Genomic DNA, 15,622 nt, shown 5'->3' with positions numbered 1-15,622 from the left:
CACTGCTGCCTGTCAGCATCTCCCTCCTGGGACAATGTCCTCTCCTTGTCACAGACTTGTCTTCTGCTGTCCTGCAGCTGTATCCCTGTGGCAAAGCCAGATCACAGAATCACAGAACAGTTTGGGTTGGAATGGACCTTCCAAGCTCATCCAGTGCCACCCCTGCCATGAGCAGGGACTTCTTCACCAGCTCAGGTTGCTCAGAGCCCCGTCCAGCCTGGCCTGGGATGTCTCCAGGGATGGGGCATCTACCTTAGAAACAACTGTTGAGTTTAATTTCCAGTTCTTTTTCAGTTTTTATTTTTCTTTGTATGTTACAATTCGGACTAATTGATTTTAAGTCTTCACTGAGTGCTAAAACATGATTAATGGAGCTGCAGAATCCCAAACAGATAAATATAAAAAGAAATATATTCACAGTTGTGAAGGTAGATCGGCTTAGATGACGGCCTGGCCACGGACTGAGGCTTACTGGAAGGGACAGTGGCTGTCACTGGTCCAGGCTTGGGACTGTGATCATCAGTGGTCCAGGATGGGTGAGAACGGCCAACTTGGACAATTCACCTTCCACCACAAGGACTTTGTTATTTTGCCATCCTTGTTTTGCTCAAGCTGGGAGAAACACTGTGATTGCTTCCTGATGTTCCACAGCTTGGAGAGCATCTGCGGAGATGTCCATGTGAGCAGGTCCCGAGTCAGATGGCACCGAGCATCCGAGGGCAGCAGATGGCACAGAAACATCTACCCCACAGTCAGGTCCCCGGGGCTTTCATGCTGTTCAGTTCACTGACTTCCCTAACCCATCCTCTAAAAGCTCTTTAAGCATGGAAAATACAACGAGCATCCTTCATGTTCCCCCACACTGCTGCTGCAAGCCTTCCTCCCTCCTCACCAATGGTGATGGCCCTGCAGGGCTCACCAAGGACACGGAAGACCAGTCAGAACACAGCACTTGGAGAATTTAGCATTGTTTTGGACAATAATTTAAATTGGTTTGCTCTCTAGGACAAGCACATCATCTTTTTTTTTTTTCCCCTTGCATGTGTCATCATTTTATCTTCTGATCAACCACTGACATTCAAACAACCCCTGAAAAGCTCCCAAAGCACACAAAGTGCACGCAAACGTCCACCTTTTGTGTGTCACCATCAAAAGAAGAATTTGGTCTTCTGTGAATAGTTAATGCCATATTGGTCAGGAAATCTCTGTGTTCTCCAGCTCAGCATGCATGTCATCTAGGGAAACAGATCTGTGGTTTCGCCAAACAGACGTGTCTTTTGGCATTAATTGGTTGAAAAAGGTCTCCTTCCACTGACTTGCTTTTTACTCAAGGCCGTAAACACCCACTGCAGAATATTGAGTTCCACACCAGTTTGTTCCCAGAGCCACAGCTCTTAAGAAAAAGTAGCACACAAATGAGTGTGCTGTGGGTTGCAGACCACAATCAACTGTCCCCAATACCCCTAATACTTTCTCTATGTACATATCCTGGCACATATGTATTTCCCTAAGTACCTGCTTGTGCTGCACAAGGAAAAAGACATTTTATATTTAAAAACAAACAAACCAAAAAAATCAAAGCCAGGCAATGTGGTCCAGGACCCCAACCTGCTCCCCTGTTCACTGTCAGCAGCTCCAGCCAATGCAGCTGCAGCCCCAGTTTGATGCCAGTGGTGGGACAGGAACAAACACAACCCTTCCCTGTGTCACCGCTGGCACCTGCACTGGCAGCTGCAGGGACCCGCTGGCTGGGCTCAGCTTGGGGTTCCTGCACCTCTAAATGACCCCACTGCTGATGCAGGGGACGCCCCAGCCCTTCAGCTTGTCACAGCTACCGCCCCTGGGTGCAAAGAATCCCTCAGCCACCAGCGTCCCACCAGGACACCACCAGGTAGTGGTCACTAACCCCTCATCACTTGGGTGGAAATGCTCCAGCATTAATTGAAGCAACACTTGGAAAGGCAGCAATTTTTGCAGCTATAACTGAGATGTGGCACTGACCTCTAGTGACAGGATCCTGTCCTGGTGCTGCACAGCCAAGGGATGTGTTGGTCTCCTCCCAAGTGACAAGTGACAGGACGAGAGGAAATGGCCAGTTGTGCCAGGGGAGGTTGAGGTTGGATCTCGGGAACAATTTCTTCCCCAAAGGGCTGTCGGGCATTGGAACAGGTTGCCCAGGGCAGTGCTGGAGTCACCATCCCTGGAGGGGCTGAGCAGAGATGAGGTTCTCAGGGACATGGGTTAGTGCCAGGGGTGGGTTAATGGTTGGACCTGATGATCTTGAGGGTCTTTTCCAACCCAAATGACTCTGTGATTCTATGATGTGATTAAAAAAGGATGCACGACCAAGAAGAGGAAGGATGCATGAACACCCCTGGTGTTGCACAAACCCTGCTGGAGGGGATCCCTCAGGGCTCAGGGGGCTCATAGAGCCTTCTCATAGGGGTGCCCCCAGCCCAGGATACCAGCCCCTCGACTCATCATGCTGTACCCAGGACAGATGCGGATGGACTGTCCTTAAGGTGGGAGCTTATTTAAGATATCAACCACAAGGCCAAATATCGTACTTCACCTGCACCAAGTGAGAGAGCAATGTGGTACCAGCAGCATCACTGGGGACAGGATGGGGAAGGGCCCAACACTCAGTTTGTAGAGCCCAGCAGTGTCACTTAAAGTACTTAAAAGGGGATTATAAGAAAGATGGGGACAGACTTTCTAGGATGGCCTGGTGCGATAGGACAAGGGGTGGTGCTTTTAAACTAAAGGAGGGAGATTCAGGCTGGACATGTGGAAGAAATTTTTGACACTGAGGGTGGTGAGAGCCTGGCCCAGGTTGCCCAGAGAGGTGGTGGATGAACCATCCCTGGAGACATCCCAGGCCAGGCTGGACGGGGCTCTGAGCAACCTGAGCTGGTGAAGATGTCCCTGCTCATGGCAGGGGGGGCACTGGATGAGCTTGGAAGGCCCCTTCAACCCAAACCATTCTGTGATTCTATGTGTCTATGACCTTATAGAGCAGAGGAATGACAGGAATTCACAGAAGATCCATTTGTGCCCAGACCTGCTCCTTCCCTTGGGAATAGTTGGCTGCATGGCTGGGTCCCATCCGCATACTACACTTTAGTACTTTGAGTATATACATTTTTGGCTCCAAGCCTGTTATCAAGTCCAAAAATAGACTGTTTCAATTAAGGGTTTCAAGGAAAGCCCTAGATTAATGTCTATTTCTGGGCATTTCAAAATATTCCCAACCATGTGGATGAGAATTACGGACTTTACAAGGCTCTCAGCGGGTTCTCACCATCAATTTTTCCCCTCCACAGTAACTTCAGAGCCATAAGGAGGAGGAGGATCTGACCCTCCCGTGACATCTCAATGGTGCTATGGAAAGGAGCAGATATTTATTCAAGGGGGTGGGAAGATGGTCATGGTATGACTGGCATTAGACAAAGCTTCCCACGCTGGTCCGCAGGCTCAGGTCCTCTAACAAAGGACAGACCCAGGAGATGAGCAGAGGCTGGAAAAGCAGCTCCATCCTACCTTGGAAAGGTTTATCCCCTTCATCTCCCTCCCCTGGTTTCCAACGCGCTGTTTTTTCTGTGGAACTCACTCCCTGTATTTTCCCCGGCTCAGAAAGCACCAACCTCGCTGCTGTCACCGAGAGCAAAGAAATATTGAGGCTGCAAATAACCCCCCTGGGCTTGCACCCAAGAAAATGCCAGCGCTGAGCAAAGCCATCTTCCAACCTGCCTGCCCTCAGGATTTGCTGGCAGATTTTTGCCCTGGCTATTCATGGCTGTTGTGATGACCTGAGCTCTGGCCTTTGTAATAAAACCAGATGCTCCTTTTTTACCCCCCGAGGATGAAGATGCTCACAAATTCGCTTGCCAAGACAGGTGTAAACACAAGCAGGTGCCAGTTTTAGCAGTGCTGGAGCGGGTGCCACACTTGCCCTCCCAGCTCCACACACTCACAGTGCAGATGTAAATGCTTTTTGAGAGCAAAGCTTTGCAACACAGATCACTAGAGCTGCTACTGCACGTGGGGGAGAGAGAGAAATGTGCTTTATATCCTGGAATCACTCACTCCTTCCTGCTCGGGGGCAACCGAAGTGTTTATGTGACACAGAAACTATATAGAGCAAGGCTGTGCTGATTCGACATTTCCAGCATAGTTTGTTGTGCGAGTGAGCATTCAGTGAGCATCCAGTGAGCAGTGAGCTGCCCCCATCGCTCCCCCAGCCACAGGGCGGGCTGAGCTCCCTTGCTGCAGCCTCCCTGATCTGCTCCCGTCCCTTGGTGTGAAATGCAATCCCAACAGTGGAGGGACCAAGGTGTGGGGTGTACGGACACATTTCTGGCATCAGAAACCACAGCCACTGCAGAATCGCAGAATCAGAGAACAGTTTGGGTTGGAAGGGACCTTCAAAGCTTATCCAGTGCCACCCCTGCCATGAGCAGGGACTTCTTCACCAGCTCAGGTTGCTCAGAGCCCCGTCCAGCCTGGCCTGGGATGTCTCCAGGGATGGTTCACCCACCACCTCTCTGGCCAACCTGGGCCAGGCTCTCACCACCCTCAGGGGCAACAATTTCTTCCTCATGTCCAGCCTCATTCTCCCTCCTTTAGTTTAAAACCATCACCCCTTGTCCTATTGCAACAGGCCCCTTTTAAGTACGGAAAAGCCACAATAAGGTCTTGCAGAATCGTAGAATCATTTTGGTTGGAAGAGACCCTTGAGATCATTGAGTCTAGCCATAATCTAAATCTAGCACTAAACCATGTCCCCAGAACAACTGACACGCTGTGGCAGGGAACTCACTGAGACTTAAGGGCTGGTTTGACCCTTCACTGTTAATTTACTGCTGAAAGAGCTCCTCTCCTTGGTGCAAAGGCTCATGGAGGGGTGGGGAAATGATAAAGTTTTCTGGGCATCGTCCCACATCATTCACTGCCTGGGCTCTCAGAGCTCGCTGTGTCTCTTGCCCTGTTTCTCCCTTGCCGCCAGCCTCGGGGCTGTCCCCCGCAGGTCCCTCCCAGGGGACACAACTTTCTCTGCTTTGTTCTCCTGCGATGGCTCCTTGGGGACAGCAGTGTCCCCTCCTGGGCTTTTGGGCGGGTGCTGCTCCGGCATGTCCCCAGGGTGGTGGGAGGTGTGGAGGGAGAGCTCAGGCATGGTGGTCTCCATCATCCGGAGGAAGTCATAAGCAGGGAGAGGTGGTTTCCAGTCTTCCTCAGACAGGGTACCTGAGAAGCAAAGACATTCCCCTGTTAACAAGTTAAGAGTTATGCAGCCACCACCCCACGGACGAGAGGAAAATTATAGGACAAGAGCAAATGGCCTCAGTTGCACCAGGGGAGGTTTAAGTTGGATATTGGGAACCATTTCTTCCTGAAAAGAGTTTTTGGGCATTGAAACAGGCTGCCCAGGGCAGTGGTGGAGTCATCATCACTGTTGGCTTGTCACTTGTTACTTGGGAAAAGAGACCACCACCCTCTATGCTACAGTTTCCTTTTGGGTAGTTGTGGAGAGCGAGAAGGTCTCCCTGTGGCACCCTACGTCTATGTGTAACAGATGAGGAAGACCCATCTCACTGCCGTCCTCCAAAGCTTCAATGGGACGATCAAAGCGGGAGGGAGGCAGTGAAAATCTTCACAGTACAAGCCAACCCTTTATGTCCCAAAGACCACAGCAAAGCACCAGCTTCCTTATCCTCTCCTGTCCAAAATAATGCTGGAAGGCACCTAAAGAGCAGCTATTACAACTTGGAGTCAGGGGATTTTTTATTAGCGGGCTGTGTTTCAGAAGGTCTGTTTGCAGCAGCCAGAGAGGACAGCCAGGTTTGGGGATTATCGTGGGGAAGAGATGTCGATACAGAACTATTCACACTTGGCTCTGAACATTAAACAGCCCCAAAGCAAACTCATGAGGGCGGGTATTCTCTTCTGGCCGGACTATTTGTACTGCTCCAGCTCAAATTAGCATAGCTACTTTTTCCATCATTAAATTCCAGGGCAGACAATTTATTGCACGGAGCATCTTCTCATAAACAGAGTGGAGCTAACGGCTTGAGCTGAGGAAAATTACAAACGCGTCTCCACTTACTGCTGGGAATCTCCAGTCCTGCTTTGAGCTTCTCCAGCCAAGACAAGATGTTCATTTCGGTGATGGACTGCTCCGGTGGGAACTTGAATACCTGACCCCCGGCATGAAGGTTCACCCAGACGAGAACAGGCAAGGAAGGAACAGTGGCAAAATACGCCTTCAGGATCCCACGTCCCACTGGAGTCTTCCTCCTGTGGGGAAAAGGAGATTCAATTTGCTCACCGGTGGTTTGGCAGCACAAGAGGACTAAGATGCTGAGGGGTCTAGAGCATCTTTCTGGTGAGGAAAGACTGAGGGAGCTGGGGCTGTTCAGCCTGGAGAAGAGAAGCTGAGAGGGATCTGATCAATGCTGATCAATATCTCCAGGGTGGGTGTCAAGAGGATGGACCAGACTCTGTTCAGTGGTGCCCAATGACAGGATGAGGGGCAATGGGCACAGAATGAAACACAGGAGGGTCCATCTGAACATGAGGAGAAACTTGTTTGCTGGGAGGTGCCAGAGCCTGGCCCAGGCTGCCCAGAGCGGGTGTGGAGTCTCCTTCTCTGAGACATTCAAACCCGCCTGGACCCACCTGTGTGATCTGCTCTGTGACCCTGCGTGAGCAGCGGGGTTGGACTGGGGGATCTCCAGAGGTCCCTTCAGCCCCAATCACTGTGATTCTGTGACTCTGTGGATCTGAAAGGCAGGAGCTGATGCAGACAATTGTGCTCAGCTGGTCCAGCCCCTGGGCAGCTGTTTGGTGCTTCCCCACAGCCCCAGAAGCAGGACAGGCAACTCCCCCAAGTGACACAGAGCCCCATAAAAAGTACATGGAGGTGGAGGGACAGCAAGCACACGAAAATGCTGAGTTCTTCCCACACTATTTTCCGGCTAAGAGCGATGCGCAAGGTCTGAGCTGGCTCTCGCCATGAGAATGAGCTCCTCTTTCGAGGACTGTGCTACTTTTTCCGAGCCCGTGACCATATTTTGCCCCTTTTTTGTGGCAAAGCCCTTTCACTCTGACAAAAGGCAGCTCGCTCTTTCTCAAGAAAGGCAGATGTGTAGGTGGGGAAGTTCCAAGGGCTCTCGTTTCTTGCTCCTTTACTGGCAAACAAATTGACTTCTCTTTGAAAAAACATGCATTCCCCCTTAGCTCAACTTCAGCCCACGCTGCAAGGCGCTTCCCAGACTTCAAAGCACATTATGATTAAGACACTGAGGTATCTCTGGGCTTGGGCAAAGCAAACAGAGACTAAAAATTGAAAACGCAACTAGGGAGGGGAGGATTAAAAAAAAAATCCCCTCTCCTACAGTGTTCTATTTCTTACCTCCTGGAATAATTTTGTTTCTTGAATATTTTTTAAGTTTGCTTTGTGGGACTTCTGTCTCTCCCTTCTGCTGAAAACTTTATTTGCCCCAGTCAACAATCAATAATCACCCTGTTGTCCTTCTCTCTAATTGCTGGTGGTAAATTCACCATAAGACACTACAGGACAGCAAATTTACTGTTTTCTCCCACACCTAACAAAAATACAAATAACACCAGAGCCTGAGCCAAGCTACCATGAAATATCTTTGAGAACATTTTACTCTACTGAAAATTACTCCTGCAATCTATTAAACATTTACTAATTTTGCTTCATCACACAAATTTGCAGCTGTCCAGAACACAATCTGAATCATTGCTAAATGATTTGACCTCCCAGCTCATGACTTCAGACCAGATAATCACATTAACAGCTAGATAGTGTTTGCAGTAATTGCAGGCTCAGTTTTTTCTTGCCCTGAAATGCTAAGAGTGAGCTAACAGAAAGAAGAAAATAGGTTTCTGCACACTCACAAGTTTAACCAACAAGCCACAAACACTTGGTGGGGTCTTCTTTTTGCCACCTTCAGCATTTCCTCGCTTTCCATTTGACCGATGTCACCATCGCTGAACAAGATGAGGAAGGGCTTTCCGAGCTGCAAGTAGGGGGGTAGATTTTGCACAGTGATTTCTGGCTGCAAGACATCAAAACAAGAAGTTGGGGGTTACAGGGAGGAGAGAACAGGACAAAATTAGACTTTCTGTCCTTACATGAGGGGTGTGGGGGCTAAGCAAGGCTGTAGGGTTCGTGCTGAACGCAAGGAGCTTGTTTGTCCTGGAGAACAGGAGGCTGAGGAGAGACCTTCTTGCTCTCTACAGCTACCTGAAAGGAGGTTGTAGCATGGAGGGTGTCGGGCTGTTCTCCCAAGGAACAAGTGATAGGATGAGAGGAAACGGCCTCAAGTTGCACCGGGGAGGTTTAGATTGGACATTGGAAACAGTTTCTTCCCGGAAAGGGCTGTCGGGCATTGAAACAGGCTGCCCAGGGCAGTGGTGAAGTCACCATCCCTGGAGGGGTTGAACAGACGTGGAGATGAGGTTCTCAGGGACATGAGTTAGTGCCAGGGTTGGGTTAATGGTTGGACTCGATGATCTTAAAGGTCTTTTCCAACCAAAATGATTCTGTGATTATAAGCAGTCTCTGAAAGGCACGTGCAAGGGCCAGGGAGCAGCCCATGCAAGAGGACAAGCCACCACAGCAGTAGGTCTGTGACCATGGGCACTAGCCAGATCCTGGACTCCCAGGGTCCCCTCCCAGGAGACCACACAGCAAACAGCAGATTTCCGTCCAGACTGTCTGGTCCAAGCCATAAAATTTAAAAACAAATGTAACTCAGCATGACAGAAATAATGAGTAAACATATTTAATTTGCACAGCTCTACACTATAATCAGGGCAAATGATTGCAATGGAAAAGAAGATGCCTTTTTGTTTGTTTTTACTTACAAAAATGTCCAGCAATTCATATCTGATCATCTGCACCATGTCCTGCGCGCTCTGCTTGGACAAAGCGATGCCTTCCACGCTCCGACCTCCACTCCTGGCGAGAAGAAGGGCTGGGGGAGACACGGCATATTGATGGGACCTGCACAAGAGGGATGGTGGCAAGAAGTGGATGAGGGATTTGTCATGGACCAAATCTGCTGCACGGAGAACTGACATCGCCATGGTGAAAAGTGGGGATGGGGTGTCTTAGACTCCATCCGAGGGACACCAATCTACACAAAATAAGCTCCAGGAGATCTGATTTCTGTCTTGGTGGGCACAGACCATTTTGCTAAAGCCCAACAGACAGAGCCTGCACACGTACTCTTAGTGAAGAAACCAGCTTGCCCTTTGTTCCCCAATGTTAAGAAAGTCAAGGATATTTAAAGAAAAGCTGAGAAGGTGGAAAGAGCAAAAATAGGAGAAGTCCGAGCAATGAAAGGGCAGGAGCTACACCAAGATGAGACAGTAATTCTCTGGAAGTTTGAGGAACTTCAGTCCTGAAGGTTCCAGATGTCAGAGGCAGAGGAAGGGTGCGACGCAGGAAGTCAGCTGCATCAACAGGTTTTTTTGGGGGGGTGTCTGTAGTTTTATTTTTCTAAGGCTGTTGGAAATTTTTCAAAGGCTGTGACACCAGAATTGCTGGGGAAGTGAGCGAGGTGTAAGGACATTCTGGGTTGTGGGTGTAGGGAGGTGGAAAGCTTTTGATTTCCTTTTCAAAAGTAATCTGGCCTATCTTTTGTTTTTTTCTCATATGAGAAAGATGCGACATAGACCTTATAGCTGTCTACAACTACCTGAAAGGAGGTTGCATCATGGAGGGTGTTGGTCTATTCTCCCAAGTAACAAGTGATAGGATGAGAGGAAATGGCCTCAGGTTGCACCAGGGGAGGTTTAGATTGGATATGAGGAAAAAAATTATTCCCAGAAAGGTTGTCAGGCATTGGAACAGGCTGCCCAGGGCAGTGGTGGAGTCACCATCCCTGAAGGGGTTGAACAGACACATAGATGAGGTTCCTAGGGACACAGTTTCGTACTAGAGTTAGGTTATGGTTGGACTCGATGAACCTGAGGGTCTCCTCCAACTGAAATTATTTCCATGATTCTATGACTCAGCTTACTGCACAACAAGCTACTTATTTTTAAGAAATGGCAGCTCATAGAAAAGTCACGTTACAAGCTATTGCACTTCCCTCCATGGTTTGCTTGGGCAAGTTCAGTTTGGACACTTATTTTAGCAGTTCTGAATGGGACGGAGGTTTGTTCAAATTTGCTGTAAAAATCACAGTATGCTGGTTTAGGTCATCAGTGACAAAGCAAGTGGATGGAACTGCAGATAACACATTTCCATGGTATTCAGCTCCTACATGGGCCTTTCACTTGCCCCATGACAACACTTATCTGTCTGGAAATAATACACCCATCGCACTTTTCTAAGGAGCACCCCAAGATCTGCACTGCCATCTTGATAAAGAGCAGTAGTAATGAATGACTGTGGACTTTCCCAAAGGCCTCAAATGCTGTGAATCTGTTGCTAAACGGTTCTTGGATTCACCTGATACTTTTCAGCTTTTTAAACTCATCTTTAGCCCTGAGCTAAGCTTTCCCCTTTCTGCCTGGACTCCCAAGCTCTGCTTCTCAAAGAAGTTGAATCTCACACCCCTGGTCATGGCTGGGAGTCCTTTGATCAATAGATCATAGAATCATGGAATCATTTTGGTTGGAAAAGACCCTCAAGATCATCAAATCCAACCACCAACCCAACCTTGGCACTAACCCATGTCCCTGAGAACCTCATCTCCGTGTCTGTTCAACCCCTCCAGGGATGGTGACTCCAGCACTGCCCTGGTCAGCCTGTTCCAGTGCCTGACAGCCCTTTCCAGGTAGAAATTGTTCCAAGATCCAACCTCAACTTCCCCTGGAGCAACTTGGGGCCGTTTCATCTGGTCCTGGTACTTGTTCCTTGGGAGAAGAGACCAACGCCTTCCATGCTCCAACCTTCTTTCTTCTCTGTTGTTTTCCAAATTAATCTGTATTCCCCTTTAATTAAGAACAGTAAAACCCTAGTAAATTTTTAAATTCGGGGGTTTTGAGCTTCTCTAACTTGCACAGGTCACAAAGAGACTCTGAAGACTTCTCAGAGGAGGGGAGGACTCTTGCTTTGTATGTCTAAATACATTAATTTAATCGGCAGCTTTTGATAAGGAAGTCTATTATATACTGACAGAAAAATCATCAAATTCCCCAACTAATAACTAGAGTCTACCCTGAAATCACTTCTCAACTGACTGGTTGTATTGTTGCTTATGACAGCTTTCTATTTATATAGCAGGGGCATTCGATGGGTAATATGAGACTTGCATTTAAATCAAAAACATCTGCAAACAAATACTTGGCAGGAATCTATCGTATCTAATTATCTGAGAAATAAATAAAGACTTCATTCAAAGCATTTCTTCCTTAACGCTTTTTTTGTTTTTTCATTAGCTACCAAGCGAGCAGGTGCTTGCTGAGCAAACAGGTTTTGTCACCAACATTCTTTGTGCATTTTGTACACCTTTTGCTCTGGGAAGGGGGACTCAGCTTTCCGTGACCTGAGAGCTACAAACATTTCCTCCTCAAACATTTAGCAGAAGAATAGCTTTTATTTTCTTAAGGGAAGTGAGCCTGGCTCTTGCATAAGGAATTCCTGTAAGTGTTTACTTTCTATTACAGTTGAGAAGACGACCATCTACAGTAGCTTCACCCACAAATCACAGCCCAAATCCAAACTTGGCAGAATGAATATCTGTATAAACTGTATTAACTATTCCAACACACTGCTTACCGTGGTTGGAGCAGGAGGATGAAGTTGTATTCTCCTATGTGTCATTGCTGAGAGAACACAGATTTTTTTCTATTGGTATCTTTTGTAAGATCACCCTGCCTTCCTTGCTTTTTTGTTTTTTCCTTATATCAGCAGGGGAATCAGGTTTTACACCCTGATGCTGCTGGTTGTGACTCCAGTACCTGTCATCACCCACTGGTTTCCCACTGAACAAGTCTGGCACTGCCTTGCATTAAAGACCCAACCACGGCTGGTTCTTTGAGCACAGATTGGTTAATAAAGATGTACGACCAAGATATTTGCATTTTTATTCTCCGTGCATACCACAAAAACACCCATGTCTCATCACACACACTCGAGGTGCATTGCATCTGTAAGAAACTAAAGAAAATAACTCACTGATGCATTAAATCCACACCTGGAAAACAGGCCAAGGATCTGCTGGGATTTTTAACTCTGCCTTGATAGTTAAATCCTGATGGAAATGAAATGCCAGGACAAGCTGAAGATTCCCCCTGCATCTAGCTGCATTTACAGGCACTGAAGCATCTCTCACAGTTTAATTCAAAGCACTTTGCCCCTTGCTGGAGTGAGCCTTAATGACATGGTTAAGTGCACGGACAGCTCAAATCCCCTTAGATCCTATTTGGTTTAAAGTTAGGGCTGCAACTGATGCTCTTATTTAATCAGGAACTGACCAAAAAAGTCTTGGCTTTGCCTTTATCATATCTGCAGGAGCAAGGCTGCGATATTCTTCCCCCAGGAGGGTGCACCCACCCCAAAGCTCTGTCTAGAAATGGTGGAAACATCTTGGTTTTGCCAAGGGGAAAGAAACGGGTGGGTACGTCTTTCAAGAAAAAAAGATCCATGGTAAGATTAGCTGCTGAAAAGATTGAGGTAGGTTCTTCCACAACCTTAGCAGTTGCAAACATCTTGCAGCCAGATGTTTGGGTCCACCAGGAAGCTGGATGAGACCAAAGGAGCTCAACGCCTTTCCCAGGGCTGCAGAAAGGCCATCTGCTCCACACCAAGACAGCTCCATAGAATCATTTGGGTTGGAAAAGATCTTTAAGATTATCAAGTCCAAACATTAACCCAACACTGCCAAGTCTATCACTAAAACATGTCCCTAAGAACCTAATCTATGTGTCTTTTAAACCCCTCCAGGGATGGTGACTCCAGGTGAGAAGGTGAAAGGACTGCAGAAAGAGGAAAACCAGTAACAATTCGTCACTTTTCCCTGATGGCAAGAGAAGATCTGTTTTTGCTTCCTTACGCATTGATCCTAGCTAGAGGGCATCATTTTTCCAGCCTGATTGTTTCCCCATATGAGTTTAGTTCTGTTTGTATGGGGAACCCAACAGATGCATGGGGGGGCTGGCACAGCTGGAGGACTGAAAATACCCAGAGTGAACTCGAACAGCAGGAAGGGAGATGACCGTTCATTTCATGGGGTTAAATGAGTTGCCCATGGACGGATTAATAAATCAGTGGCAGAGCCAGGGCTGTATCTCCCTTTGGCTGAGTCTTGACCAGCCTATCTACAGGACCAAATCACTTGTAGCTGTTTGGGGCTGCTGTTAAACACTCAGCATGTGACACTTTCACTAAATGCCAATCAGCTTGAATTCTCATCAAAAAAAAAGAGGAACAACTTACAAAGCCAAGGCATCATCTTCAAAATACATCCCCATCGTTACATGGCCACTTAAGATGTTTCCTGCCTCTTCAAAAGCTTCCTTGGCTGTAAAAACGACATAGACACAAAAATAAACGATAGAAAGAGAAGTGTCAGCTTCCACCTGGAAACCACATCACTGTCTGTACACACAACACCCACAGCAAACTGTCAGTGGGGAACAAAACTGCGATTAGAGGCTCATGAGAAGTGGAAGCGTCTCATGGCTGCAGGCTATGGGAGGAGGAGTTGGCAGCGGCCAAAAGATCGGAAGGAAAGTTCCTATTATGAGAACAGTATTTGTACTTTAGCCACCAGAACTGAGTTTCCAGGATCTGCACGACAGAGGCACTGATGGAAAATGAAATGTCTTCAAGTACTTAAAGCCCATAAGTGTTCTTAGAAACAGGAGACCAATTATAACTCTAAATAGAAGTCGTATAAATCCCAGTGACCTTTTGGAAATGACTGATGATGACTTAACTGGAGTAGCACTAAGAGCCCAGCAGATAAACCAACCTCTCCCCCAAGTGTCTGTTGGTTTTATCCAGTTCCCCAGAGCAGTCAGGATCTGTTACAGGCATCCAGCTCTGACAGGGAGGATCAAAAAGCTAAATGCCTTCCGGACACAGCACGTTGCACTGCTTTGTGCAGCTGTAAAGAGATGGCAGCACCTCTGCCGTCTTGTCCCAGCATAAACTCATCCAGTGCCACCCCTGCCATGAGCAGGGACATCTTCACCAGCTCAGGTTGCTCAGAGCCCCATCCAGCCTGGCCTGGGATGTCTCCAGGATGGTTCATCCACCACCTCTCTGGCCAACCTGGGTCAGGCTCTCACCACCCGCCTTATGGAGATGGTAAGGTCTGTAAGAGGATGGGGAGGAAAGGACCAGATTTGGGGTTCACTTGATCCATCACAATCTATCCATGCTCAGATACTGAGAGCAGAGCCCCAGAATGAAGCTGACTCCAAAGCTGGTTTACGCCCTTATGAAAAACAGCCTTAGTTTTACGCAGCTGGATCCACGGGAGAGGCAAAGCTTTGTGTGAACATGAAAACCATAATGTGTGGGCTTGGAAAACCGAGTTATAGATTAGAGATCAAAACCACTGCTGCTAAAGGTAGCATGATTTCAAGAGCAGATTTCAACACCACCTCCCTTCCCCCTTTGTATTGAGCAATAAAAAAGGCTCTTCCGACTTATGGAGAATGAGGAATCACACTCTTTGGAGAAGTCAGGTTTTCCCAAGCATTAAGATTACAGTTCAGATATAGCCATAATATATGTTGCTTTATAACCTAAAGAAGATCTCACTCAGATACTATTTAGTGTTTCTCATAATGTTCACCATCACATCACAACTGGCCAGCCCAAGCTCTTGGGATGGGTGACTCAGACCTCCATAGACCGAGACTGGCTCACGACTGGTCACTTCCTGGTTCTTTGCCTCCTGCTCTCCAGCTACACTCAAAGCTGTATTTTCCATTGTGTTTCCCCGGATCCACAGGAACCAGAAACGTTCCTTTATACTATTTTCCATTCTGAATGGAAGCGTAGATCCTTAAAGAAGCGGCTCGCTGAGGGTTCAGATGTTGTAGGAAATGACATATGTACAACATGGCTGATGACACAGCTTGGCTGTTTCATCTTGTGATATAGAGCAACCACTGTTGGATGTGTTTGACATTAGTTTCCAGCTTTTTGGTCTTTGATTACTTGATTTTATCACCGTTGACAGAAAAGCTGACAAGGATCACTGAGAACTTTACCAACAAAACCATTCTCCAGTGACTGGAGAAGGGGCCATGGGGCAGAACATCGCAAGGCACAAAAGGACAAAGCCTGACGTGGAAAGAGCAGGCTCCCATCCAAAATTCCTCAGGAGAGCACTTCTATGGGCATTTAACTTTAAACACCCCCTTGAGACGTAAGCCTGTGTTGAAACGCTGCCCTGCAGTGTCCCCAGCTGCAGGAATTATCTCCTAAATCAGGACAACCTTCAGCAGAATCCAGGCTTAGTCTTTTAAACAGGATTGTTCCTGATGAGATTTTCCCGCCTTATGAGACTAACAAAATTTGCTGCATTTTGGGGACTGTGCCAGACCCAGAGCCACGTACCAGCCTTCATTTCTCAACAGCTCACAGCAACTGTCTCTGCAAGAAACCCTCCAAATTCACACA

At 47.6% G+C, this 15,622-nt stretch overlaps 1 protein-coding gene across 2 annotated transcripts in view; it reads right to left on the bottom strand.

The window, feature by feature from the left end:
* Positions 1–266: 266 nt before the first annotated feature.
* Positions 267–15,622, bottom strand: part of TXNDC16 (thioredoxin domain containing 16) — a 44,011-nt gene continuing 28,655 nt past the window's right edge. For both annotated transcript variants that reach the window (XM_005506345.3, XM_065063187.1), the window contains exons 16-20: positions 13,421–13,505; positions 8,896–9,034; positions 7,924–8,084; positions 6,104–6,294; positions 267–5,244 (exon numbers count right to left, since the gene is read on the bottom strand). In XM_005506345.3, the coding sequence (XP_005506402.2) occupies positions 4,961–5,244; positions 6,104–6,294; positions 7,924–8,084; positions 8,896–9,034; positions 13,421–13,505 (860 nt within the window). In that variant the 3' untranslated portion in view covers positions 267–4,960. The remainder of the gene's footprint in view (positions 5,245–6,103; positions 6,295–7,923; positions 8,085–8,895; positions 9,035–13,420; positions 13,506–15,622) is intronic.

The sequence above is a fragment of the Columba livia genome, chromosome 5, assembly GCF_036013475.1.
Source record: "Columba livia isolate bColLiv1 breed racing homer chromosome 5, bColLiv1.pat.W.v2, whole genome shotgun sequence".
Taxonomy (NCBI): domain Eukaryota; kingdom Metazoa; phylum Chordata; class Aves; order Columbiformes; family Columbidae; genus Columba; species Columba livia.
Note: the sequence above shows the minus strand (reverse complement) of the source record. Positions and strands in the feature narration are given on the sequence as shown.